General features: G+C 30.2%; 1 protein-coding gene across 4 annotated transcripts in view; it reads left to right on the top strand.

The window, feature by feature from the left end:
* Positions 1 to 26,904, top strand: part of LOC107440340 (ankyrin repeat and fibronectin type-III domain-containing protein 1) — a 390,356-nt gene that overhangs the window by 340,594 nt on the left and 22,858 nt on the right. For all 4 annotated transcript variants that reach the window (XM_087157858.1, XM_087157859.1, XM_087157860.1 and 1 more), the window contains 5 exons: positions 4,308 to 4,411; positions 8,657 to 8,787; positions 17,827 to 17,905; positions 23,436 to 23,555; positions 23,832 to 24,020. In XM_087157858.1, the coding sequence (XP_087013984.1) occupies positions 4,308 to 4,411; positions 8,657 to 8,787; positions 17,827 to 17,905; positions 23,436 to 23,555; positions 23,832 to 24,020 (623 nt within the window). The remainder of the gene's footprint in view (positions 1 to 4,307; positions 4,412 to 8,656; positions 8,788 to 17,826; positions 17,906 to 23,435; positions 23,556 to 23,831; positions 24,021 to 26,904) is intronic.

Below are 26,904 nucleotides of genomic sequence, written 5' to 3'. Positions count from 1 at the left end.
TTCTGATAAGCACATGCTAAATTATATTCACAAAATACAAAAAAAAAAAGGAAAAAAAAGAGCAACATACACGATCATTTTTGTATTTGAATAAATATTTTCTTGGATGCAAACACTGAGAAGTAAATTTCTTTGCACCGTTGGTATGCTAAATTTCATAGAAACGAAGAGATTAGGTTTTTATTAACGAGAAAAGTATTTCAAACTCATAGATTTTTTACGAAAATTGTCAGCAAAAAAATTATAACTAATATGTTTGAGTTAATATGTTTGAGTGTTAATGCCACAAAAAAAGGCTTCGCGGGCCGCCAGTTGGAAACCCCTGGTTTAAACGAAACGAATTGATCGACAATGCTCAAAAATATTACATATTATATGTGTATAGCAAGGCGCGGGAGTGAACATTTCGTTCACTATATCCGGGTGTCCACTATAAACCATGTTCACTATAGCAAGGTTTGACTGTAATATTTTTGAGCATTATCGATCAATTCGTTTCATTTAAACCTTGCAAAACTATGAGCATCATTTGCAGTGTGGTTGGATTTATCTAATTTAAGTGTTATGTTATATGGTTCTTATGACACAACGTGACCCCGAACATAAATTCTTCTCCCTAAGCTCTCTTTACATTACCTGAATAAACATTCTGAAGTATTTTAAGAGATCACGTGCGTTCTCTTCCATTTTATGAGTCTTGAAAAAAGCTGGCCAAGGTTAGAAACCTGACCATTTTTACGAGAATGGAAGACATTATAGCAAATTAATACTCGGCATAATTGTTATTTATAGCTGAGCAATAATTTGAATAAAACGCGATTAAGTGAAAATTTCTTGTCAGCCTGACATAATACTTGAATAGATTCCTTTCTATAATAGAGGAATCTATTCTTACGACAAAGCTTAAGCCAAGGCTGAACTTGATTGTAATCAGTTGTATACATGCTTATTCATTACCTGAATGCAATATGTGGTAACATCTCGATTCCTGTGAACCAGATGGCGCTACAAACATAACTAATCGTTTAACTTAGATGACATATTAAATTTCGACTTTAAGAAACTTGATCTAGTTGCCTTGGCAACAAAAATAATGAGAGAAATCATAGTCGGAAATTTAACTCAATTGATATTTCAATGTTGTGAAAAGCGTTGCTTTTATTGTATAGTTGAGATGTTTTCTTGTAGGGGGAAAATCTACCATCTGGCATAAGATTTTTTTACCCATTGCCAAAATGGTTCTTGTTTTGGGGCTGATGGCGTGCGCACTTTATTTGGACGTCATCAAACTTTTCAACTGTGTTCAAGAGAAATTATAAACAGTGCGCACGCGTCGTCATTGCATGCGTTGCTATGGCGACCGCTGCTGTTTGATATTTTTTTCTGAATTCTTTTTTTTATTTTCACCCGTAGTCATTCTTAATGTATTTACATAATAATAATTTAAAGTATTTTTATATTCTTTTAATTATTAACTTATAATTGCTATCTTGACGGTCATTTTAATATAAATATGAATACTGAGGAGGGAAAAGTATTTTGTGACGTCTTGAAACACGGAAATATCCAGAGTTTGAAAACCAATCCGACGACAAACATCCATTGAGACAGTTTTTGTAGCCCATAATTTGAAATGCTGTGGCGTTTAACGGAATCAAACCAGAAAAAAAAGCATTTGACCAATGGGTAAACAGTGATCGTAATAAAGTGATCACGGTTTTTTTTTTCTGATTTCACTGGGAAAATCCTCTTCTATATTAAAACAGTATTTTTGGTTATTTAAACAGAAAATAAATAATTTAATTTCACGTGTAAACGCCATTCATTTCGGATTTCAATTTTGAAAAAAAATCGTTTTCGGAGGAAACTTGAAACCCTAGTCGCTAATCTTCCTCGTGATCACGTGATTAGACTTTTCTTCTTTTTAAACCCTTGAACAAATTGAAATATTTTGTTTTGGTGTTAACGAATTTCCCATTTGAAGGTGAAACTCAACGGGATACCTGCAAATGACGTAGTGAGGGTATCTCGAGCCTGATTGGTTGTTCAAACGTGGCTTTGTTTACATCTATACAAATTTGTTACATACATTACACGTAGCAACTGTTCTTTCCATTCTATTTCAAGTTAACTTGCCCCGTCAAGTATCAATAAGCTTAAGAGATACATTCTATAATCCTTCACAAAGATTCCTTCACAATGATTTCAAACTAATTATGCATCGAAGTTGCCAGGTACACAAAACAAAAGTATATCACGTGTTAGAATAAAATACATAAATATTTAATAAATCTACGAACGAATTATATTCTAACAAATTCAATGCAGGATGCGGTGCTCTATTTAATTAACTTCACGTTAATTAACATTCTAACTCAAGTGGAAAAACTTAGCTCAACTATGACACGCCATTTTGTTTATTGACGTCATACGTCACGTGTGTGGATTTGTTTCGTTTTCTTTTTCTCCAAGAGCAAGTATCCAATTCCCCTTAATTTTACACAATTTCTAACTCAGACTTTAAAAATAAATAATCAACATTTTGTCGATGCAAAGACGAAAACGATTTCGGTGGTCGTCTGAGAAATCACAAAACGATTCCTTCTATTTATTAAGTAATGAAACCATGTCTGGTATTTGGAACTCTTCTATTGTCATCACCTGCTGGACAGAAGACTTATTGAGATTTCCACATAAAGAGCGACGAGAGATATCTAACTAAAACGAACCATAATTGAGTTAACTATAAGTATTCTTCATCGAAAGCATTTTCAGCTAATGTATTATGTTTAATTAATGGATTGCAAAAAACATGACTGCTACAAATAAAAGGCACCTACTCATGTAGCATGATACGTAACTTAAACAAATATTTTTGGGAAATTGGCAAAATTAATACGTAAAGTTTACTTAATATTGACGGAATGATATTGCCATTGATATATTTTACGTAATACTAACGAAATGGATTTTACCAACTACCCTTCGGTAAGATTGCTTTCGTATATTTTACGAAAGATTGACGGAAGAATATTTATCTATTTAGATTAAGGAAATTGGTAAAATCATTACGTAAATTTTACGTATTTATTCATTCACAGATCGTAATGTTGCCCTGAACCAGAGAATGATCAATCTCCAATTCAGTACCCTCAGAGATATAATTTGTTATGGGAATATGAAGGACTTTGTGACTTGACAGATTTAGCGTGCACCAGTCACCATTTACTACACAGGAAGTCTTCGGCCGGCTGGATTCGAACCCCTATTCTCACGAACGGAGTCCAGCTCCCTGCCAACCAGACTATCCCGGCCTATGTGATGCTGTAATTCTTTCTTATTTTAACTACAACTTCGACATTCTAAAAGTGCTGGCCAGATGGTCCAGTGGTTCGAATCCCGCTCAGGGCATGGATGTTTCTCTCTGTGTGTTGTTTTCGATTGTGTGAATGTGGCTCACCCTATAAACGGGTATCTGTGTCAGTGTGGCATGGGTAATGTTGCTCGCCTCCGGTGACTTAAGTTGACAGGTGCCCAAATGACTTGTGTACTTCCTGCATCTTTCTAGGCGAGGAACGTAAAAGTTCAGTGCCTGCTATTATTTTATTTTATCAGTCGTTGAACAGCCACCCCAATTTTGAGTTTACGACTACTAAAGTTTAACCCCGTAGCCTTGTAATTTTGAACCAATCCAGAAGACAAGGAAACTCCTAGATCAGTACCCCCAGAGGTATTGATTTGTCATGGGAATATGGAGGACTTTGCGACTCGACAGATTTAACGTGCATCAGTCACCATTTACTTCACGGGGAGTCTTTGGCCAGCGGGAATCGAACCCACGAACTCTTGGACATGGGCCCAGTGCCCAACCAACCAAGCTATCCCGGCCTCTGAGTGAAGAATTAGAAAGAGAAAAAAAAAACATTCTAAAAGGTGTTATTTATTTTTAGAAAGTGCACAACCGTGAAAAATTAAAAAGGAGGGTGGATAAGCACCCCTTACAATCAATGGAACCGTTTTTTAGCGAAATTAGACCATGTAGTTCTTATTGTAACTATTTTAGATTAATTATTTTATTTCGCCTTATTTATTCCTTAATTAAATTCAAACATTATTATGAAATCAAAAAATGAGAACTTTTATGCATTGAACACTTATGGAAGTACTTTCATAATATTGAATCATGAGATATCTGATACTCGAAGTTAAATAAAAGGAAAAATAGGTCGCGAATGCATTAAACATTTTGTCGTGCTGATCTATTTTTTTTCCATTGTGTTTAAGTAAGAATGTTGTTGTTCTTTCAGTGTAAATCCTGATGGTTTCACTCCTCTTGATTTAGCTGTAATGACAACAAATGTCGCCATGGTTCAACTCTTGCAATCACACGGAGCAACAGAAAATTTACAATGTGAGTAAAATTTCAATAAAAATTAGTACCATTTATTCTATTATTTTAAACCAGGGATTTCTTCCACAAAAAAAACGGTGAAAGAAACTTTTTCCAAAAAAAAGAACTAAGCCAAATACTAAAACGATTTTTTAAACAATTTATAACTGCCATCTAGTTTCACTATCTGTCATAACTTCCAATTGCTATAATTTTTAAATAAATAGAAAACAAAAAAAAAATAACAATTATAAAGATAAAATTATTGAATTTTTTTAAGATTTTTTGATTAAGCATTTGATTTAAGATTTTTTGATATTTTTTTTAGAATAGCTGTGGTTCAATATTTTACACAAGTGAATATATAAAAATCTGTTTTCATAATTATACAAAATACAGTTATAATAACATTTGATTATTTTTTAATCGTGCTAAATTAACAAATCACATGCTAAGCATATATACTGGTACAAATCACATACTTTATTCACAAATACGAATAGATTATTAATTTTTATAATCAAATACTTATAAGTATGAATACTTAAACAGGTTTACAGTGAAGCAAAAATAGATTGTAAGAGTATTTTAAAGAGTTTCTTCAAACATGTCTTTGACAAATGCATTTTAAGAGAACAAAAAAAAAATTAGCTGCTAATATTTACCAATTTGGCTCAAATAGCTTTAATACTTCTTTTTTATGCCTATGACTACATTATTAATAAAAGTTATTGCAAAACTTTTTTTATTTGTATATTGAAAAGTCGTTAATATAAAATTTATATTTAATTTCCATACCCAAAGTCAAGCATCACTGGCTATGGTAAGTATGCTGGTGGAGGATCACTTTCACCAGCCTGCTTAGGGCTGAGGGTGCGCAGTATCGGTCCTTGTTAAACTGTTCTACCATAAAGTACTCGACTTCGTGGGCAAGTTGTCGGACTACCAAAGCAGGGGAGTCATCCCCCTTGCCGAGGATCAAAATTCCGATGGCATGTCTTCGGATCCTCCTCAGGGATGTCGCCAATAGCCCATTGTACTGATCTAGAGCGACGTAAATAAAGCAACGAACTAAACTAATTTCCATATATTCATTGTTAACGTTTATTTTATACAGATAAACAGATCAATTTTCCAATAATTTTTTAGGTGATTTAAATTTCGTAGCTCTAATTATTTATTTAATAGCAAAATAAAGTTCACTATCATATTCCTTGGACATGTTATTAAAGAAATATCTTAATTATAACTTTTGAAATTTATTTCATTTTCCCCATTTTTGACTGCTGAAATCGATTTTCGTAGCAATGAGCGGCTCTTTAATAAAGATTTTTAAGCTCAATTCGTTACTGGCACAATTCGTCACAAGAACAATTCTTTGCGGGCACAACTCGTCATAGCGACAATTCGTCGCGAGCACAATTTTTTGCAGGCACAACTTGTCATAGTGACAATTCTTCGCGTGAACAATTTGTTACGAACACAATTCGTGACAGGCGCAATTCGTCGCGAGAACAATTCGTTAGGAACACAATTCGTGACAGGCGCAATTCGTCGCGAGAACAATTCGTTACGAACACAATTAGTCACGACGATAATACGTCGCAATGACGAGTTGTGACTAGTCCTTCCACGATTCTTGTCTTTCCACGATAAAATGATTGTGACTAGTCATTCCACGATTTCGTGGAAAAGATGCATGTTGGTTGTAAAATATTCTTCTCTCCATCTTGACCAAATAAAATCTTCGTCGTTAAATATTTGGAGTACGAAAGATAATATTTCTACAAATTAACGTGGTTGAAAATATTCTAGATTGCACTAATTTAATTTTTTTAAGTTTCATAATTCCCAAAAATATAGTTTTAATAAAAAGAAAAAAATTCTTATTTTCAGTTTTTGTTGAGATACAAGACACATAAGGGTTTTTCATCGTGGAAATTAGGCCATTTTGGTTATAAGATCAGTTAAGTTTTTAAAAAAAAAGGAAATTTAAACAAAATGAAATAATAAAATAAATAAATAAATTTAAAAAAAAAACATAATATTCTAAAGAACGGATTTTTGCGCATTGCGGTGCTATCTCAATTTTTCAAGATATAAACTTTAAATTAAGCTAATTAAACGCTGCTATAAACGCTTTAAGTTGTATTCTTTCCAAGAAAAGAAAAATTCTACAGCTACATTTTAAAATTCCTGCCTTGCACTTCAAGAGAATCCACTTTTTGTTGATCCCATATCTATCTAGCTCCCTTATCTCCCTAAATTACAACTTACAATTAAAATTAAAATAACTTGTTGTATTTATTGCACCTTATTTTGTTTTCTTACAAAAGCGTGTTAGGATTTGGAAACTTGTTGTTCAAGAAATTTGTCTTCTACAAAGTTACGTAATTGAGTTTGTAGACAAAAACAGTTTACTCTAGATATATATTTCGAATCAACATTGTTGTCTATCATAAAAAATAAAAAAAAAGGTTCGTTTTATTACGTACTTTCTCAAAAAGAAACAACATCTATTTTTTAAGATTTGTTCAAGAAATTTGTCTTTTATTGAGTTATTAAAAAATGGAGGGTAAAACGAAAAATGTTTTAATGCAAAATGACTGACTGCACTATTTGCACTTGTTTCCTGTATAGATAACGATATTATGGATAATCTATAATTTGTTTCAACAAATCTGAGTTAAAATGTTTTCTAGGTGAATTAAGAAAATAATAATAATAATAATGAGAATAATGAATAAGTTTAATTGACCTCTATTTTAGCTTATTTTTTTAAGTGATCAGTTCAGTCAATTAAAGTTATTAAAAATGAAACATAAAATATTTAAAATATGCAACTTATTAAGGCAAATTTAAAATAACTAAGAAATCTTATAAATACTGTGTCAGAATATCGAAATAAGAAGAAAAAAAATTAACATTTTCATAAATTTAAAATAGTTTTCTTTCTTTCTTTCTTTCTTTTTTTTTTTTTTTTTTTTTTTTTGCAAAGCCCTTTTTTTGAGTTCCCTATTGGGTTCAATACTCCCAGTATTCCTTTCATTATACTGAATTCTGACAATTTTCAAAACAAGAAACTTTCAAAAACGCACACTTAAAATCAAAACTCTAGTTTTTGAAGCAATTAGTTTTTTTTTTTTTTTTATCTATAAAAAAGGGAGTTGTTAAATCAGCTTGATATAAATCTAAACTTTAGTCGCGATTTAAATATCAAATGATTTTTTTTTTTAAAGAAATCATTCATTTATAATTTTACAAAGTAATTTTCATGAGATTTTTTTTATTGATTTTCATAGTGTTAAAATTTTGCGTAAACATAATGTTGTGTTAAGGAGTTTTAAATACCAAAATAACAATAACACTTTTGAGACCATGAATGACAGCACTTTTGAAGTGATGCTTTGTAAATTTTATAATTCTAATAGATTTTTCAGATTGCAAACTAAGAAAAAAGTAAACATTTCATGCTGATAGCATATTATTTTATTAAGTTTTAAAAAAAATAGAAAAAGATTATTGGAAATGATTTTGATATTCTTTTCAGTAGTTATTAATGATTACCTCGACAATAAATTTTAAAACAATTTATTAATGTAGCGTTAATAACATTTCAACTATATTCATAAAATTCAACTATTCTTGAAATATTTAACTATATAAAAAAGTCTAATGTTGGTGTCGTACTTTCTGTGTCTAAACTTATTAACTGTTTTACAATTATTTTCTGATGTAAATTTCATTAATATGCTATCATAAATTACAGTTAAGGAGATTCGTTAAATGATTTACAAATTAACGATCAGCTTCATGCACAATACAATGCACAAATTGTATTTAATAAAGCGTAGTGTAAAATGAAGCATATTTAATAATCCCTAGTCTATAAATAATCAAAATCAGGTTTAAATTAAGAGAAATATGTTATTAAAATTTCTTTTTCAAAAAAACAATGTATATATATATATATAAACCTTGAAAGAAAAAAAACTGAATAATAATTTCTTGCTGCGTACTACACAAATATACAAATTATGTGAAACATAAACGTCAAATATAATTTGAAGATTAGAACTTTGATGTAGTGATGAATATCACAGTTTTAAATATTATTTGATACTTTCAATCATATCTTCTTTTTGAGAAAAAAAAAAACATAATTGAATGATTATTCACCAGGGAGCTTTGAAATATCTAAAATTATTGTTAGAGAGTTATTTAATCTCTCGAAATGAATTGTTTTTATTTTTTATTATTTTTCAGTTTCATGTCGTGATAGTCGGTCGACGCAGTTACAAAACCTCGTTCGAGAAGCCAGTCGATACGTTGAAAGCTTAGAGTCTTCTCTTCTTAGTGCTGCCACCAACAGCAGTTTATCAGCAGCTCTGCTCAAAGTAAGTATGGTGTCGCCATCTGTGATTCCAACATGCAACTAATTCATAGCAGTATTTAACTTTTATATACTATTTATTTATTATTATTATTTTTTAATATTGTTCCGTATTGGATTTGTCTCAATGATTATTCCTTTCGAAACGATTTCCATATCGTAATCTACGACAGAATAACAAGGCGGCGTAATCTGCGCGATAAAAAATTAAAAAACATTATTGAGGAATTTATCTAAGTGAACAATATTGTAATTCGAATAAATAAGTGCTTGTGTTATTACTATTTTATATTCATTTGCTAAAGCAAAGCGTTACTGTACCTCTTTTAGCTCCACTTTAAATTTTCCAGCTGCGTTGATACTTTAATTGAATTGAAAAATCTTTGAAATTTTTTCTCTTTGCTTTGACGTTGACAGTAAAGATTGATCACAATCATAATCGCATCTCTCGAAAAAAAATTATTAGCAGCAGTAAGATTTCTATAGTTATTTTTAGTGAACATAACTACAAAAATACTTTCATACTTTTTTAACGTTTTGCCAATTATCTTGATGAATCACCATTAAATACTTACATTATTTTTTTTATTTGTTTATTCATTTTATTTTACTTTTTAAATATTTGCTCGATAGAATATTACAATTTTTTACATAATTTTGTAAATCTATTATAATTTTATAATTCGTGGCCATGTAATAATAACGTATATAATATTCACTTAATTATATATATATATATATATATATATATATATATATATATATATATATATATATATATATATATATATATATATAACTTCGTTGCCGAGTGGAAGGATTAAAACAGGGCTACGGCAGGGAAGTAGGGTACGAAATTAATTTTTTTAATTATTAGACAGAGACAGTCATGAAAGTGTGTACACGATAAGTTGCGCTCCTCGGTTATATATTAGGGAAAATCTTGCAAAGTAAAGTCCATAAATGCCTCTATTTAGGAAAAAGAGGGAAATCTTAGAAATTACTGATGGTTCATGAAATAGGTCGAGTGATTCTCACGAAGATTAAAGGGGAAAATGTCCTGATTTTAATTAATGCTTAGTTGAGCCAAAAATAGATTTAAGGACAGGATGTGAATTTAAAAGTGTGAGAAAGCATTTCGATTAGATAAATAAAAGAAAAGAAAAGGATATTCAGAATTCAGAATATAACTAACATAAAAAGATTAATTGAAGCTTTTTATGTTACAAATATATATATATATATATATATATATATATATATATATATACAGTCAAACCCCGCTATAGTGAACACGGTTTACAGTGAACTCCCGGATATAGTGAACGAAATGCTCGGTCCCGTGCCTTGCTATACACGTATAATGTTATTTTTAGTTGATATAGTGAACCAAAAAAGTGAGGAAGTTGGATGTAATGAACTTTTTTCTGTCTTCGACTGACTTCCCCCCCCCCATTTTCTTTGTAATCATTTTGAAATTTCTACTTCAAAATAAATACATATAACGATTTTTAAAACCATCTATAGAAACTACTTTTATGCGTTCGAATGGCAGGTTAGACAGGTTCAAAAAGCGGAATAACAGAAATTCAGGAAAAATTATCTGAGCGTCAGGAAGTGTTTCCATATCTGATGTTGAGGATTGCTCATCAGCTAAAGATTACTAATTTTTATTTGTACGCAAGACGAAGAGTGATGAAAAATAACACATTTTTTGTTACTACATAATATTTTTTAGTCATTTATATGAATATAATATAATAAAAGGGAGGGGTTTGGGAACCATTAGTGAAATTGCCTGCGTAACGGATATAGTGAACTCCCGGTTATAGTGAACCGAAATTTCGGTCCCTTGAAGGTTCACTATAGCGGGGTTTGTCATTTATATATATATATATATATATATATATATATATATATATATATATATATATATATATATATATATATATATATATATATATATATATATATATATATATATATATATATATATATATATATATATATAAATGAATTAATGAATGATTTTCAAAATGAATCCTGTAATTTAATTCGTGCAGCTGGAAAAAAAAAGTGGGGGGGAAGGCAAACGCAGAGAAGAGCTCTGTTGATAAACATGAAAGGGACAAAATAAGAAAGAAAAAAATGAATAAAATAAGAAAGGAAGAAAATCACGCCCGACTAAGGCTTTATCCCTAGGGGAAAAAAAAAAAAAAAAAAAAAAAAAGACATTTATGAAGGGGAAAAAAAGGCAGGAAAACGGTAAATTCAACTGACCACGATAAAACAATAACGCAAATATTATAAAAGAATTATTTGTGTAGCTGTTATCATTAGTGCACACAAGACGGGTTTTCAGTGTTTAGCCCCCTCCCCCCCTTCCCCCCTTCAAACTGCAAAGAATTTTTTTTTCCCACTTTAATCATTTCTTCGATTTTCTGGGGGGAAAAGAAAGGCAAGGAGAACGGTAAATTTAGCTGACCACGATAAAACAATAACGCTGACATTATATAAGAATTATTTGTGGAGAATTATTATCATTAGTGCACACAGGACAGGGTTTTCAAGGTTTAGCCCTTCCCAAAAAAATCTGCAAAAAAATTTTTTTTTCTTCCTCTTTAATCGCAATTCGATTCGAATTCGATTTTTCTGAAATTTCTGAATTCGATTTTATGAAAGGAAAAAAAGGCAAGGATAACGGTAGATTCAACTGACCACGATAAAAGAATAACGCAAACATTATATAAGAATTATTTGTGGAGCTGTTATCATTAGTGCACACAGCACAGGGTTTTCAGGGTTAGCCCCCTCTCCCCCTAAAAACTGTAAACAATTTTTTCCCCTCTTTTATCATTTATTCGATTTTCTTAAATTTCTTAATTCGATTTTACGAAAAAAAGGCGAGGATAACGATAAATTCAACTGACCACAATAAAACAATAACGCTAACATTATATAATAATTTTTTGTGGAACTGTTATCATTAGTGCACATAGGACATGGTTTAGCCTCCGCCCCCCCCCCTCCGAAAAAATTGCAAACATTTTTTTTTCCGCTTTTATCATTTATTCAATTTTCCGGAAATTCATCTTTACGAAAAAATACCCTTAAGACTAATTTTTATTTGAGAAAGGAAGTAAAGTATTCTTTCTTATTGAATAAAGAACCTCCAAGCAGATGGACAGGCATTTTCTTTTCTCTGGACTCCTTTCATTTCTCAGAAAGAGATAAGCAAATGTAGAGTACGGAATTTCTTTCATGCGTTGTACATGATTCATACAACCCCATTATTCATCAATTTCTTTCATTATTAAGTGAAATGCAACTTGCTTGTACAGTGCACAAAATTAAAAAAACTTACCACTTTAAGTAACTTTTGATCTAATGATTGGATCTTCACGTTCTAGGAATTAATGGTTAAAGGGTGGTAACTTCAAATATACTAATTAACATGTGCAGACGATATTTTAAATATATTTATTTAACTTCAAGTATGTTAATTAACAAGTGCGGGCGATATTTTAAATATATTTATTTAACTTCAAATATACTAGTTAACAAGTGCAGGCGATATTTTAAGTATCGCCTTCAAATATGCTAATTAACAAGTGCAGGCGATATTTTAAGTTACGAAATCGAACACAAAAACGTATTTTCTCTGAATAAATATGCCGTTTTTTCGATGGATTCGGATTTCTGACTCTTAAAATATAGAGGGTAGCCGCAATCTGGGAAATATGGCCCCAGTAGTTTGGCCGAGGGGGGGGGCACTCCAAAGTTTGGACCCCTTAATATTAATTTTACTTTTTGCGTATTTCGCTGTATCTCGTGAAGTTTTTAAACAAATTGAAAAATTCTTGCGCATAAATATAAAATTAGATTATTCAACGATAATTCCACGCAAAAAGTATTTTTTAATAAATATTTATTATTTTTTTATTAATGGTCAAACCAATTTGTAATTAATATTATTAATAACTAGGAGGCTTCGCCCCCTGCTCGCTGGCGCTCACCAAACCCCGGAACTGCTTTCGCAGTTCATTTCGGATTGCTTCGCAATCCAATGCTCACTTTGCTCGCTCATTGGATACGTTCTTAACGTCTAGTTTTTGTATACTTTTTTGAATACTGAAGTTCCGAAAACTTTTCACTGTAGAAAATTCTAAACCTGTACATTTCAATATTAATTTGAAATTGCAAACAGTTCACATATTTTTCTTAATCACACTATTCTAAATTTCAGTTGTTGAGAAAAGTAACTGTTGTAAGTTTTGTTTTAAGTCTTTCCCACCAGAGGGCTAAACAATATGAAAACATTAACAATTGTAAAACAATATGAAATAGTAGTCTGCCACTGAACGCCGGATGTAAAGCATCGGCTTTGATGAAGATAATTTTGTATTTTTAATTCTCTGAAGGGCGCCACCTGAATAATATGGAATTTGTAAAATAAATTTATATATTTTTGATTGTTGATGAAGCCCATCATTTTGTGTTTTCATCAGTGTTCAGAAGCAGAACAACTATAAGTTTTTTATTTTATCACAAAGAAATAAAATGTATAAAAAACAAAGAAAAGAGTTAGAAAATGAGCATAGTCATAGAAAAAATTAAAATTATAATATAGTATTTGTCAGTTAAAATAAAACTTTTTGTTTAAATCATTGCTAACAATTCAAATTTCTCCGAAGCACTTCCAAAATATAAATTAAGGTAGTATTGTTAAGTTGAAACACAATATTTTTAGTTTTGATGTCAACAATACAATTCAATTTTTCACAAAAACGATTGTTTCCATTGTTAAGTTTAATGTTAACAATTCAAATTTTTCTGAGGCAACTCTTAACCTCTAAATATTATTTTTATGTACACATTTCTAAATGTCAGTATTCAACCACAAAACAACTTGAAGTCCTCAAATTTAGCATGAAATTGTGAAATGTAATGAAAGAGGGTCATAGCAATAATGAAAGTAGAAGTAAAGTTAGTACTGTAAAATTAAAACAATATTTTTAATCAATGAGATGCAGTTGTAGAAGTAGGTTGTTTATTTAAAACTTTTTATAGAATTTCTTTAAGAACACAATTGTTAATGTGGGCATTTGGCGATACAACACTTTTAGAATTGAAGGATTTGTTACGTCAAGCGCTCAGGTATCATAATTTTGATCTAGTTGCGCTTCTATGTCATTTTGATTTATGTTGCTAAGTTAACTTTCAAAAAATTCTATGGCTGGCAACAGCATTTTTATTTTTTAAGTTGTTTATTTTTATTTCTTTCAAAATTCGTTATTTTTTTAGCGAAATGTTTTTTTAACCTAACAGAATTCTTTGCCGACTGTTTTCTCTATGAATGAAGAAAATAAAGTAAATATTTAACTGTTGTGAAAAGAATCTTATTTAGTTGCACAAAGTACTTCAGCCAAAATTTGGGAGCCACGTAAGAAAATTATATATAATAGATAATATTTTTAAAAAAATAATATTGAAAATACTATTCATTATTTAACTTCTTTTAGCTAAATTGTACGGTTAAAATAAGTGTAATTTGCAATTTTAAAATAGCGAAAATATATCTAACTTCCTACGGATCTAGTGCAATTAGACAACCATAATGTTAAACAAAAATGCATAAAATTATTTATGTATTGAATGAACCAATTATTGTAAGATCATACGATTCATTTCTAAATTTCATCTATACATTTCTTAAAATTCGCATTCCATGTTCATGTTTTTAGTTCGAAAGTAGGCTTAAACAGAAAACATTTGACAGCTATAAACAGCGTGCTAGCAGCTTTTTTTTTTTCTTTTTTTCTTGTAACGTAAATCAGGTCAACATAACGTAAAAATACGTAGCATCTAAAATAAATGCAAGCATACACATTTACTTCAATCTTTCGTACTCGAGCGTACAGAAGCTAAGGTAAAAGTACAATATCTCTTTTGTAAAATTGTGTTTATTAGATGATTTTATAAATAAGAAAGAACCATTAAAAACGTGACATTTTTATTACTAACCAGATATTTTTAGAATATGAATGTTCGAAAACGAAGTGAACCATTTTTTTTTATTTTTAAATTGAATTTTTCGATATAGATCACGCTGAAGTTTTGTATTTCAAAAATACACACTTTAAAAAGATGTGAAAATTTGCGTACTTTACACTTCAAAAAAACTTTTCACCGTTATTAAATGAAATAATAACATGCACTGGTAACCTAGTAACCGGTCACTAAAAGCCTGTATGCGATATGCACGCGTACATTAAAAAAAATCTTTTAATTCTTGTAGCTATTTTCCGGTAAGTTACGAAAGGAAGTTGCAGAAAAAATGTCACTTAAATGATGTCAAATTCGTACATCAAATGATCATTAAATATGCTGATAAAATATGCCCATTCGACATAATTTATCATCCCACATATTCACATCCTTTTAAACAGGACAGTAGAAGGGATCATCCTCTCTCATTTCCAAAAATGATTTAACCAACAAAAAGAAGAAGAAAAATCTCACTCGCTTGGCGAGGTTTTTCATGCCTGGCGTCTTGGCAACCTTCTCTCTATTCCATCTAACCTGACAGTCTGTTTTCGGTTGTTCTTCGGTTTTTTTTACTTTTTTTACTTTTTTTATTTTTTTTTTATTTTTCCCTCTCGGTTTCTCAGATCCGGTTTGTAGGTAACCCGCGTCCCTGTCAAAAACTTATCCCGTGTGTATTTGTTGTCTATTCTGCTGCTTGCCCAGACACACACGTTGTTTGCTATCAGAATGTGGGTTTAAAAAGCATGGATACTCATGGTCAAGTTTCAGGTAATCCGAATTAATTTGAATCTTACATTTTGTATGCAAGGATTTAATTTCTTTTAGGAGAATAAGACTGCTATAAATAGTCTTATTCTCCTAATTCTAATTTGACGACATAAAAAATGTTCTTTTTGAATCTTTAAGACAATACCCATTTCAGGTCAATTCTTATCAACACTCTTTTTTTCTTTATTTCACTGTTTTTCCCACATCTTCTACTAATAATGTCCTCTTGTGATTAAAAATGTCCTAAATAATAAGGAATTTAAATATTTCCACCTTGTATGCATATATATATATATATATATATATATATATATGCATACAAGGTGGAAATATTTAAATTCCTTATTATTTAGGAAAAGTTTTCTGTTCATGTAAGTTAATTTGAATTAGCTACTCGCTTTCTGTTTTTTCTTTATATTTTATTTTCTGTTTTTATGTGATATTTTTACTTATTGTGTTCTATTTTATTTGTTGTAATTTTTTTGAAAAATTTTATTTTGAGTGCTCCTCACACTATTGTATTGATATATTTTGTTTTGGCTACATTGATACAATATTAGAAGGCACTCCTTTTTGCTGATATAATCGTGTGAGCTGATAAAAAGATTATATCTTTTATTTTCAGGATTTTTATCAATTTTTTTCCTTTTTTCGGATTCCCCCCCCCCCCCGGTTTCTTGTTATTTTTATTTTTATTAGTATTTTTCCTTTTCCCCCTTTTTTCATTGTTCTGTAATTTTTTCCATGTTTTCTCTATATTTTGAACTTATTTTATGAGTTCTATTTACTTGTTTGCAACTTATGCGCAGTAAATAAAACTTATTGTTTTTCTTAATTTTCTTCGTGTTTCTTTTTGTATTTATTTATTATGCTAAGGATGCAAACAAAATGAATCATACAATAAAAAAAATCTTGATCTAGTTTATATACATGTATATATGTATAAATACAAGCTCAAGATTATTTCTTATTGTATGATTCATTTTGTGAAATGAAGACATATTTAAATGGAAAATTACAATTGCGTAATGCAATTTTTCTAAAAAATAATAATTGCAAATCATTCAATAAACTATTTGATACAAAAAAAGATGTGAGTTTTTTTTTTTTTTACTTAATTTCTAATTTCTTCGATGTTAATGAAAGGTTTTAAAAATAGGCGTATATTTGATACTATGCAGTTTGATCAAGAACCCAATTGAGAATTTTTTTTTTTTCCTTCTACAAAATTCAATGAAACATTATTGAGAGGTAAAAAAGAACCAGGAAGCCAATAACCCATATTTATTGAAAAATTAGACAGACATTAGAGGAAAGAAGATTTTTCACCGTTTTATCACTAATAATCTTGAATTAGATTTTATTTTTTGTTAGTTAAATTTGCATTCCTTATTGCATATCTAGGCTAGTTTTGAATTTATTTTTGGTGTATATGTTACTGTAAATGACCGAAATTGGTGGTTATTGACTTCCACCGATGACTGTTGACAATCACATAGTCGCTTTTCTAAATGCCCCTAAATATATTCCACGTATAGTTAAGTGCCACTGCCTGGTACATATTTGCCCGGTATGCCCTACATCAATGCTTTTTTAAGGTCAAGTGCCACTGCCCAGTATGCAATCAACCGTTACTCCGAACACTGATGTTTCTCCTAATCTATCCTCAGCAGATATTAAAATATCGAATAAATATAATAATATCAACGAATAGATTATTATCAAATCGGATATAACAAATATTTCGGGCATTCACCTAAGTGACTATTAATTGTCGACATTCTCATGATTTCTATCATTCACGGTAACATATATACATTAACCAATAAAATAAGCCGAATTATGATTATTTTCGAGATGAAAACAGATTTTGAACATTTTTATTAGGGAAACATATTTCCTTATTTTAGAATTATTATACTTTATTTTGAAAAGCGAGATAGGAAATACTAATGAAATGGATTATAAATGCTCATTTTTTTTTCTAATTTGTTTAATATATTATTAGTACGATCTTTTAAGAAATGCCGTTGTTTTTATTGGCATTTTATTTGGAATAATCTAATAAAACAACCGAAAGATTTAATGAATCATGAATTGTAGGTTGTATCTAAATATAATCTGATGTTTCAAAGCGCATGACTGGTTTTAAAAAGTATCAACTAGCGGAACCCCTTTACTCCATTTGGGAACGGCTGTTTATAAGGAATAATTTCTTTTGTTGCAGGAGAAGGAGAGGCAGTTGTCAGTATGGCAACGGCGACATCAACTGCTCAAGAGGATGAAGACAGGATTTGATCATCTAAGTAAGTTTATTTAAAATCTCCTGTAGCGATTAGTAGATAGGGCATGCAGCTGAAATAGATTTCATCACTAGTATTTCATACAATGCCTAAAAATTTTATTTTATAACCATCGTTGAACAGCCGACACAATTTTTGGGTTTACGACTGTAAATGTTCAACTCCGTAGCCTTGTAGTCTTGAACCCAATCCAGGAGACAGGGGAACTCCTGGATCAAGTATTGAGAAAATTTTTACTTCGTGGAGGACTTTTTTTGATTGAGCTAACCCGCATTTGCGTTACATGGAGAGAGAGAGACCACGAGAACCTCCCACGGTTAGCCTGATAGCAAGATGACTCTAACCCGTGATCCATGTACCACTGAGGATATTTTACGTCAGCAGTGTGGTCAGAGCAGGCCGGGTGCGGAATTCGTATTGATCAGTCATCTCTGGGTTTCGGACCCGGTTAACCTCATTGGAAGGGGAACGCTCTATCCCCTGAGCCATCACAGCTCATTCAGACTGTTATAAAATAAAAATAAAATGATCAGAAGGACTCAAATCATTGATTCGAAGTTAATTTATTCGTGGTGGCTTGGGGGATAGAGCATTCGTTTTCCAATGAAGTGAACCGGGATCTAATCCCAGCGATGACCGGTCGATACGAATTCCGCACCCGGCTCGCACTGACCACATTGCTGAAATATCCTCAGTGGTAGACGGATTATGGGTTAGAGTACCTTTGCCGTCAGACTCACCGTGGGAGGTTTTCATGGTTTTCCTATCCCTGTAACACAAATGCGCGTTAGTTTCACCAAAAATTCCTCCACGAAGGTAAATTTCTCCCAATACTTGATCCAGGAGTTCCCTTGTCTTCGGGATTGGGTTCAAAATTACAAGGCTACGGAGTTGAACATGAGCAGTCGTAAGCCCAAAATTGGGTCGGCTGTTCAACGACGGTTATAAATATACATATTATTAGAGTGATGATGAATGTAATTTTTTACATTTCCCATCACCCTAATAATAGCCTCTAAAAACCCTAAAATGAAAAGAAATTTTAGAAATTAGGATTCATATTAAAAAATTTTTGAAATTGCAAATCGTTACTTGCATATATAAATTTAATAAAAAAGAAAGTAATAATTAAAATAAGTATGTAATTTATAAATAAAATAAAATGTAAATAAATAACTCATTAATAAAAACGCTATAATTTTTAGTTACTACCTTCAGGGACATCGATATCGCAGTATTAAATGTTTCTGTTTTTTTACAAATTAAAGGATTTCCTACTTGTCCGAAAGAAAAAATTTTATATCTTGAAAACTTTGTTGAAATTCAAAATTTATTGTAGCGGAATTTTACACTGATTTGTAAAGAAAAAACTTAATTCAGAAGAAAATTGCTTTTTAAATTAAACTTATCATTCAAAATTCATAAAAATGAACAAAAAATTTTATAAAGCTCTGTAATGGGAAAAAAACGCAAAATAACATAAATAAAATAATGCATTCACATCATCAGCATCCTAAACCTGATTATTACTATTTCTTCATTAAGCGAAATTATTCGCCTTTTTTAGCCTAGCATTTTTGTTGCTAGCGATGAATATTTTGAATTGAAATATAAAAATACCTAAAAAATATGATTAAATTATTTTCATTACTCAATTATTTGTAATTCCTCAACAAATTATGCTTGTTTCTTTTCATATATATTAAAATTTAAATACCTAAATAGTTAATTTTATTTTATTCTAAGTCTTTACCATCTTGTCTTTTAAGCTCTGTATTGAGTAAAATGACAGCCTCTTTTTAATCACATTTTTTAAATAACCCACCAAGATTTGAAATTTTTGCAAAATAATGTTAATATTCAAACTTAAACGAATAGAATTATTATAAAACTTAAAAATATGACTATATCTATCCATTTATATATCTGTTAAAACATGTAGTTGAAACATGTGTTTAAACCTGTCTTTTAATTCTTATTTATTAAAATATTAATGTATAACCTTTCTGGAGTGTTTATTTTGTCGCAGATGAAGGGCGTTTTTAGGCATCTGATGAAAAAATAAAAATCTTGTAGCAAAATAACAGTTGAATTAGTAATCAGGAATTAAGCAAATATTTTGTAAAAAAAAAATAAGAACTTTTGTTCAAAATATTTCCCATTTAAATTATTTATATTTGCTTAAATTATTTATATTTGCTTAAATTATTTAATTGTTTAAATTATTTAATTGTTTAAATTATTTAATTGTTTAAATTATTTAATTGTTTAAATTATTTTTGTTTCTATTAATTTATAAGTATTATTTTGTTTAAATATTATAGATTTAGTAATGGTAATAATCATTATAAATCAGCTATGAAGAAAAAAAAACATTCAAGTATAGATTTTGTTACCACTTTAAGAAAATCTCGGATATTTCGGATCGAATATTTCGCGTTCGCAAAATCGCAGTATCGGATATTTCGCGAAATCTGATATTTCGCGTTTGTTAATATTTTGCAATGAGATATAAAATTAAACTGTTTCGAAGTATTTTTCTTTTCCTTTTTTTTTTCAAATGAAAGCCAGTTACCACCATATAGAATATTAATTTAAATATTCTGCATAAATAAATTCAACACCGAAATTAAACCGCCATTTTCTTTTTGTTGAAACTAAATTGATATATTGACCCATTTTCACTTTCCTCGACACGTTAAATATAAAACAAACATTAAAAAGAAACTTCACTTCTGAAAGAGAGACTCAAAGAAAACTCATTGTCAATAACTGCACCCGTAACGGTTGCGCCAATAGTTTTTTTAAAAAAAAACTTTTATCTGAATAAACAATGGCGTAAATAATGGAATAAATTCCGCTGTCTTTTGAATTAGCATTGAAATTTCAACTCACCATTTTTAAACAATAACGCATCATGCACCAGACGCATAATGAAACTCTGAGCGAGCGCGCAGACCTCGGAAATGAAGCGAAAATAGCACTGGAAACTAGGTCTGACCTTCGTCATCAGGTCAAAATTAGGCTGCTTTTTCGAAAGTGTAAAATTAATAATGAAAGACATTTCTTTTGTTGTATTCTTCAAAATCTAATAAATATTTCAAGAGTCATTTCAAAAATGAAGAAAAATCGCAAGAAACAAGCTCGAAATTAAGTAACATTCAGACTATTATTTTATTTTATAACCGTCGTTGAATAGCCGACCCAATTTTTTGAGTTTACGGCTACTGATATTCAACTCCGTGGCCTTGTAATTTTGAACTCAATCCAGAAGACAAGGGAACTCCTGGATCAAGTATTGGGCGAAAGTTGCCTCCGTGGAGGTCTTTTTGATGGAACTAATCGTATTTGCTTTACATGAAGAGGAAGACCACGAGAAACTCCCACTGTTAGTATGATAGCAAGGGGACTCTAACACGTGATCCATGTACCACTGAGGATATTTTACGTCAGCACTGTGGGCAGAGCAAGCCGGATGCGGAATTCGTATCAATCAGCCATGTCTGGGTTTCGAACCCGATTCACGCCATTGGAAGGCGAACGCTCTATCCCCTGAGAGTTCAATAAATAAATAATAATAATAATAATAAAACGCAAAATAATAATAATATCAAAATAATAACAATAATAAAAAATAATAATAATAAAATGCAGATGGGGTGCATTTTCAATGAAAAAGAGTGACGCACTGGTGATAACTGATCGCCATTTATTAGACTTAGTCACAATGTGACCGTTGGTGACCATTAATTTAATGATTATTTAAATTGATAAATAAACTAACCATTTTTATCAGGTAATATTCATAAATAAACTAGCCATTTTTATTATTCATTACACTGATCATTGGTCAAAAAAATACGAAAGTGTGGAAAGAAGTTAATAGGTTTATTAGAGGACGTTAAATTGGGAAAAATAAAACATCCTCAATTATGACTTTCAATCCTAAGGACTCAAATCATTGATTCAAAGTTAATTTATTCGCGGTGGCTTGGGGGATTGAGCATTCGTTTTCCAATGAGGTGAACCAGGTTCGAATCCCGGCGATGGCTGGTTGATACGAATCCGCATCCGGCTTGCACCGACCATAGTACTGACGTGAAATATCATCAGTAGTAGACGGATCATGGGTTCGAGAACCTTTGCCGTCAGACTCACCGAGGGAGGTTTTCATGGTTTTCCACTCCATGTAACCCAAATGCGTGTTAGTTTCACCAAAAAGTCAGCAACGAAGGAAAATTCCTCCCAATACTTGATCCAGGAGTTCCCTTGTCTTCTGGATTGGGTTCAAAATAACAAGGCTGCGGAGTTGAGCGTTAGTAGTCGTAAACTCAAAAATTGGGTCGGCTGTTCACAGACGGTTATAAAAGAAATTAATACGGCTGAATTTTAATTATAAATAATTGTAATTATAATAACTGTAATTTAATTATAATTAAATTATAGTTTATTTTATATTGATGATTTTAGAGAAATTATAAATTTAGTTAACAGAGAAATTTTTAACTATTGCATACAATTAACGCAATGATTTTATATGGAATTTAATTACGTTAGTTAGATAACCTTTTTTTTTTCGAAATTTTGAAAATGTTCATCTATTTTTCTTCTTTTTTTATAAACAAACGTTACTACAAAGTCCTTTAATTTTATTTATTTGATAAAAAATGGTATATAAATAAATGTTTTCCACCACTCTTCAATCCTCAGGACTGAAATCAGTCTTGAGAAAAAGTCTGGTCTTAATTTAGTGCTACAGTTACTATCAATTTTCAATTTGTTTTTAAAATTTTTCGAATTTTTTTTTTTCCTTTTAAAAAAAAATTAACATATATTTTCTATTAAAAGTATATAAAAATACTACTTTTTCATAATTATTGCTATATTTCCCTCCTTGGTGTTTCGAAATGCTGGGAAAATTTAAATTAAGATTTTTTTTTTTAATTAAATTTTTTAGAACTGAGGTAAAAAATTAATAATGATGAAGTAAAAAATAAATGAAGGTATGAATGACTTCAAGAAAAAGTTAGTGGTTACTGTACGTTTTTGGTACGTTAACTGTTATGTTTGCTGTAAAAATAGACCAATAAAATAAATAGGGACCATTCTCGTGGAAAGCTGCATTTTGCTGTCAGTGAGCTTTTTTTCTGAAAATTCTGCTGAACAACGCAGAAACGTGTTAATTAGTCAAATTAAGTTCAGTGTTGGCATTTATTTAGCTTGGCACCCTTGGTTTTCAGAAGCATTAGAATTCCCTGTGATTAGTTTATTTATATTAAATTTAATATAATTTCTTTCATCTTATAAATCAACAATGCAGATATTTTTTGAATACTTATTATCCAATAAATTAAAATTAACGTTATCGTTATAATTACGAAGCAAGGGAATTATATTCAAAATTGCGAACGTGCGATCAAAAGTTCTCAAGGCGTTTTTTTTTTTTTTCCCTCAGAATTTTTTTTTTTTCGTTTTTTTTTTTTTTTTTTTTCCGTTTTGCTTTTATTATATTATGAGTCATTTATTTTTGCAGAACCTCCTGATCCACCCTCGAGTGTTCAGTTGGAAGTAGTTGGCACAAGATCCCTGAAAGTGAAATTTACTCAACCACAAACTTCTCAACAGGAAGAGAGCATTGTCACCAAATATAAAGGTTTTTTTTCATTATTCCCTCTCTAAAATATGCATGTTGCTCCAAATTTTATATATATATATATATATATATATATATATATACTGTAGACACTTATATTATTATTATAGTTTTAAAATGGTATCTTTGCTTCAAGTTCAAGGTATTTAAAATGTTTTTATTGTGAAAGAAATATGAAAAAATAATAACATTTTCCCACGCACGATACATGGGTCGTTCTCAAATAACAAAAAAAAGCCAAAGTAATGAGTGAAGAAAACTTGTTCTATTGTATAGTGGAATGGAGCTGCTACGAGGATTTCTCTCTGCTGTCCGGTTGCCGTGAAGTTACAGACGTTCAGAAGCTAGAGTTGATGATACCGGACCTCACCCAAGGAAGCACGTATTTCGTGAGGGTCTCAGCCGGCAACGTCAAAGGATTCAGTTCCTGGAAGAGCGCCTCTCCACTCTCCGCCACCCCCTCCTGTAAGTTTTCTTTCTTTTTTATCACTCTTATACGTGAACTATAAGATTTAATCCTGAATGAATTCAAACATTCTCATTGTATGGAGGGATAACCATATAAAGCGAAGGACAGTTGACAACGGGGGGTTAAAATTCATTATGAATAAAAATTAAGACTTACTTCCCTAAGAATAAAAAGGCTGATTATCCAATATTATTATACTAGTAGTGTTTACAAATAATGCCTTTTTTCTCTTAATTTAACTTGCAACGAAACAAACAATAAACGAACTCATGCTGCCCAAAAAATAACAAACGTTGACATCATACCCGAATAGCCAAATAAGAGACAACACTCTGGACTGTATTTCTGTTGTGTTATTAGTTTCTCAAATTTTTAAATAAATAAATATAATAATAATAAATGAATAAAGAAATAAAATATTTAAGCATCAATTTTCTTAGGCATAGCTATACGTCCCAGGATAAGTTAACAAAATTTTTTTTAAAAAATCTTTCTTAAGGTTGTTAAATCTAACTGACTGACTTTTATAAATTAGACAAAGATTTATGCAAACACTCATATTTATATAAAAATATTTAAGCGAATGATTTTACTCTCATAAAATCTATGCATTTTGCCCTAAAATTATCATTAAATAAAAATTCTGAAAGGATTTTTAAAATGATAAGTAGTAAGTTACCGTATGAGGAGACCTCTTCTTATTCCACAAAAAAAAATTCAGAAGGAAAGTATCTATTAATTAATTTTATAAATAATGTCCTATGCTAAATTAGTGAGAAAATCGTGAAATAAAAATATCTATAAATATATGTAAGGAAAAAAATAAAAGAAAAAAAAGAGTAAGATTTTAAAGCATTTTTAAAATTTGCTGAGAATAGTTCGTTTAATGCTTAAATAAAGCATTTTTAAATGTATTTTATTCTAATTTTAAATCTACTCCTGATTGCAATATCTCAAATTTAATAACTTGGCATAATATATTTTGATATATTTCTCGGCCAAGTAGAAGCCGGTTACCAAAATAGTGCTTGACTCTTATAAATTGCACTCCTCACATGCCAATGAGAAGAGAGAACATAGAAGCGTAACTAACTAGAAGCGCAATCAGCATAGGGGGTTATAATTTAGGCAATTACTGAGCACAGTTCACCACTGCCCCCAAATAAGAGACAATACTCTAGACTGTATTTCTGTTGTGGTATATTAATTTTCTCAAATTTTTGACCGTTTGCGAACTTTTAAAATTTATTAATTATAGAAAATTCTTATGAATGGTAAAACGACGCGTAAATTTAAACACAAATCATAATACTAATGTACCCTAATACAAATTTAAAGAAATGAATTCAAAAAAATCGAATAATTAAATTCAAAAATTATTTTTAAAAAATTATTATTAAAAATTAACTTCATTAAATTAACCATTAATTAAAATTGATTTTTTTTTTTGAACTTGTGGATAAGTCAATAACAAAATGAGGAAAAAATAATTATTACCACACTTTCACAATTAAACTAACCATTAGTAGTCAATAAGTTAAAAGTTTGGTTGATAACCAATTATTGAAGGAATACTATTAACTAAACATTTATTTCGAGGATGCAATGCAATCGTTAAGCAAGGTTTTAAATGAAGAAATTGTTTTCATTACGCATCAATTTAGTCTCAGAAAATAATGAATTTGTATGCAGAGAAGAAACTATAAATCTGTGGAGTGGAAAGTACAATTGCAAATGTATTCTTCGCAACCCAGAAAGAGGAAACACTAGAAATCGAATGAGAAATAAAAATACGAACTGTTGAGTGAGTATGAAAAGTAACTAGATCAACAATCTAGATCAGGGGTGTCAAACTTGCGGCTCGAGATGAACATTTTTGTGGCCCAGTTAATATATCCGAAACAAAGTAAAAATAAAATGGAAATGTGAATTAGAAACGAAACCATCATATGAAATTATAATATACTTTATTTACAAACAATACGGATCATTTTAAATTGTTTTCATTACGCATCAATTTAGTCTCAGAAAATAATGAATTTATATGCAGAGAGGAAACTATAAATCTGTGGAGTGGAAAGTACAATTGCAAATGTATTCTTCGCAACCCAGAAAGAGGAAACACTAGAAATCGAATGAGAAATAAAAATACGAACTGTTGAGTGAGTATGAAAAGTAACTAGATCAACAATCTAGATCAGGGGTGTCAAACTTGCGGCCCGAGATGAACATTTTTGTGGCCCAGTTAATATATCCGAAACAAAGTAAAAATAAAATGGAAATGTGAATTAGAAACTAAACCATCATATAAAATTATAATATACTTTATTTATAAACAATTCCGGTCATTTTAAATTGTTTTCATTACGCATCAATTTAGTCTCAGAAAATAATGAATTTGTATGCAGAGAAGAAACTATAAATCTGTGGAGTGGAAAGTACAATTGCAAATGTATTCTTCGCAACCCAGAAAGAGGAAACACTAGAAATCGAATGAGAAATAAAAATACGAACTGTTGAGTGAGTATGAAAAGTAACTAGATCAACAATCTAGATCAGGGGTGTCAAACTTGCGGCCCGAGATGAACATTTTTGTGGCCCAGTTAATATATCCGAAACAAAGTAAAAATAAAATGGAAATGTGAATTAGAAACTAAACCATCATATGAAATTATAATATACTTTATTTACAAACAATACGGATCATTTTAAATTGTTTTCATTACGCATCAATTTAGTCTCAGAAAATAATGAATTTATATGCAGAGAGGAAACTATAAATCTGTGGAGTGGAAAGTACAATTGCAAATGTATTCTTCGCAACCCAGAAAGAGGAAACACTAGAAATCGAATGAGAAATAAAAATACGAACTGTTGAGT

This window comes from Parasteatoda tepidariorum, chromosome 2, assembly GCF_982258835.1.
Source record: "Parasteatoda tepidariorum strain Cologne lab strain chromosome 2, Ptep-v5.0, whole genome shotgun sequence".
Taxonomy (NCBI): domain Eukaryota; kingdom Metazoa; phylum Arthropoda; class Arachnida; order Araneae; family Theridiidae; genus Parasteatoda; species Parasteatoda tepidariorum.
This window is presented reverse-complemented; position numbering and strand designations above follow the sequence as displayed.